This window comes from Macadamia integrifolia, unplaced genomic scaffold (genome assembly GCF_013358625.1).
Source record: "Macadamia integrifolia cultivar HAES 741 unplaced genomic scaffold, SCU_Mint_v3 scaffold571, whole genome shotgun sequence".
In the NCBI taxonomy this organism is placed as follows: domain Eukaryota; kingdom Viridiplantae; phylum Streptophyta; class Magnoliopsida; order Proteales; family Proteaceae; genus Macadamia; species Macadamia integrifolia.
In genome coordinates, this window is record NW_024870489.1 from 157,268 (window position 1) to 160,235 (window position 2,968).

General features: G+C 38.2%; 1 protein-coding gene across 1 annotated transcript; it reads right to left on the minus strand.

Annotated features, from left to right (window-relative positions):
- Positions 1-525: 525 nt before the first annotated feature.
- LOC122069283 (ethylene-responsive transcription factor ERF104-like) lies at positions 526-2,009 on the minus strand. Its single transcript, XM_042633270.1, has one exon. It carries the CDS (start codon positions 1,818-1,820, stop codon positions 744-746), a length of 1,077 nt encoding a protein of 358 aa, XP_042489204.1. The 5' UTR covers positions 1,821-2,009; the 3' UTR covers positions 526-743.
- Positions 2,010-2,968: the final 959 nt, after the last annotated feature.

Genomic DNA, 2,968 nt, shown 5'->3' on the forward strand with positions numbered 1-2,968 from the left:
TCCTCTAGAAAACCTCTCGCAGAAGGATTCATCCTCTAGAAAACCTCTCGCCTGATGAAATTCTATTTTCACTTCTTCCTTAGAGGATTGGAATCTTATGGATGTTTCCTGTTGTACAAGAATGATGGAAAGAAAGAGAAAATTTTGCAAACAAAGAAAGAAAGAGATAAATCGGCTATCATTATCCTACTCTCCCTAGTCGTCCTTTGGAAGAGAAGAAGTTGGAACGGTTATGTATGCTGAGACTATCACAAGTTCACACCAAGTTAAAGATAAATAACCGTCATCTCTCCACCCTAAAAATTAGGAATCGATTACAATATAAAAAACTAACAAATGGTTTAGATTAATCTAATATTAAATGGTCGATTAATATTAAAAGAAAATAAAAATAAGATTACAATAGGTACATCCTGCTACCACTCGTCCATTATTATTTTATATTTTTTTTCTTTTTTATAATGTTATTTTAATATTATCAACAGTAGATACTACAACTAACTGAAGACTGAAGACCCACACCAATTAAAAAAAAATTATAAATTTTCATAAACTAATAAATAAATTAAAAAAATTCGCACTCATTTTTTTATTTTTTGAATTTAAGGTACAACCATGTATATACATACGCTACTGTGTACGTATATAGGCCTATAACGACCAATCAAAAAACTCAAAACCGTAGAAATGTACAACACAACCTCTAACCGCATACTGACGGCACCGTTTAACACTTTAACCCCTTAGTTGACCATGAGCCGAGGATACCCGAACTGAGGATGCGGAGATAACGGTGACAGTGGAGGAACGTTAAAGATACCCTTATTAACTTCCACTCCTTCCCAAACGGTGGTCCAACTTGATGGCGTTAATGGGCAAGCTGCCGTCACCGGCGCGGTCACCGTGACGTCAGATTCCGGTGACCACTCGGCTTTCACCGCCTTCATTGGTGGTGCTTGTCGTTGATGTTGTTGTTGTTGTTCATCTGTTTCAGCTTCTCTGCGTCTTTTCCTGCAATTGCTCGACACTGGTTCCAGTGTCTTACCAGCCTCAAGAGGAAAGTTGAGAATGGCTTTGCTTCCACGCATCTTGAAAGCTGCTCTGTCGTAAGCTCTAGCTGCTTCAATGGCGGTTTCATAAGTCCCAAGCCAAACTCTGGATCCTTTCCTGTTTGGGTCTCTGATCTCCGCGGCAAATTTTCCCCATGGACGTTGTCTTACCCCTCTGTAATGCCTCGTCTCCCCTGTATAACAAGGCTTCGGGTTCTGAACTGGAGCCGTAACTGGAACTGGTACTGGAACTGAAGCTGGAGCTGGAGCTGGAGCTGGAGCCGGAGCTGGAGCTGGAGCGAGAGCTGGTTTAGGTTCGCAGAAGTCGAACCACTCAATCTTCTGAGCCGGAGGGAGAGAAATCTTCAGCGATGGTCGACGAGAACCAGAGCTTGAAGAGGAGTTCGAGTTCGTCAATACGATGGTTTGAGGCTTTGCCTCGCATTGAAAGAAACCATTTTGATCATTAAAACTAAAAGAGATCATATTGGAATCTTCACTGTCCTGCTTTCCGGTGAGGTCTATATAATCAAAGACTGAAATTTCTGGATCTGAAACCAGATGTTTGGACGTCGAAACAAATGTAAAGACATCATCAAACACCTCAGTTTCAAGCTTAGGAGGAGGCAGATATCCAGAGCTCACTGTTCCAGAACAGAACGAATTCGACGTTTCTCCGGTAATCGATTCTTCCTCTGCAACGAAGCAGTCCGGAATTTCGTTAATGAAACTTTCAATCGAAGCATAATCTACGAAAAAATTATTCCCCATGAGATCCAGAGGTGAAGCTTCGTAATGGGTCTTCAAGAGAGAGAGAGAGAGCTAGGTCCTTTAAGGTTCGAAGAAGTGAAAACCAGAGAGAGAGAGCAGAGGAGGAATTCGAAGTGGTAGTGGAGAAGGGAGGAGTGAAAGGGTAGGGTATTTAAAGTAAACCAATTCAGAAAGGAGCGGCCGACTCTTTCAACTGGGCTTCGACGATACACACTAGAAACACCGTTTCTTGGATTATTTAAATTTAAATTCTTGTTGGCCCACAAAGAAAACCTACTTCGAGGTTACTTCCATAAAGTGCAAAAAATAATTTATTATTTTCACCAAACGTACTTATGTACCGATACTAAGTGCTAACAAACTACAGTAAGAAACACATTGGATAATCTTGGATTTTTTCTTTATCTATTAAAAATTATTTTAGATTTCATTAATTATGCTATTAATCATGGTAATATGATTATTAGTTGAATAATCTTCTTGTTAAGTACAAACCTTTATTCTTTAGTACAAAGGAACAAAAATTGGGCTATATTAAACATATAAAACACGTGCGTTATTTTAGTATTGTTGAACTATTTAACATTCAAAAGTTCAAATATAATATTACCTCGCGAATCATTTAAGTCAAAATTTCAAAATAGTTTAATTAAATATAGAGAATCATTTTCTTTGTTCAAACACTTTTTCCATGTTCCGATGAGTAATTTGGTTGTGGAATCATTTATGACAGAAGAACACGATTACGGAATAAGTTTAACTTAATTAATAGATGGTTATATAATGTAAATTATAAATAAATCTATCCAAAGAATCATGTTTAACAGTAAAAACGTGATTACTGATTAAGATTTAACTTAATAATAGATGGTTTTGGATTTTTATTATCAAAAGTTTGTGTTAATTAGAAGAGAGTTTGCTTGGTCAGCTTTGGTTATGTAGGTTCTATGAATGCCAGCTGGAAGCAAAGCTTATCCATAAACAAAACAGACCAAGTCTGCTTGCAGCGAGTCATCTATAAACTCAAGTACGTCCACTTGCACAAGTTGGAGGGACCCCCTCCATCATCATCATCAACTTGGTGGTTGTCCCATGCTGGTTCTTTTAACCTAAATCTCACCCTTGCTCTCCACTAACATGCGCAGGTA

Coding starts and splice junctions, on each gene's coding strand:
- LOC122069283 (XM_042633270.1), bottom strand. CDS start 1,820: ATGGGGAATAATTTTTTCGTAGATTATGCTTCGATTGAAAGTTTCATT.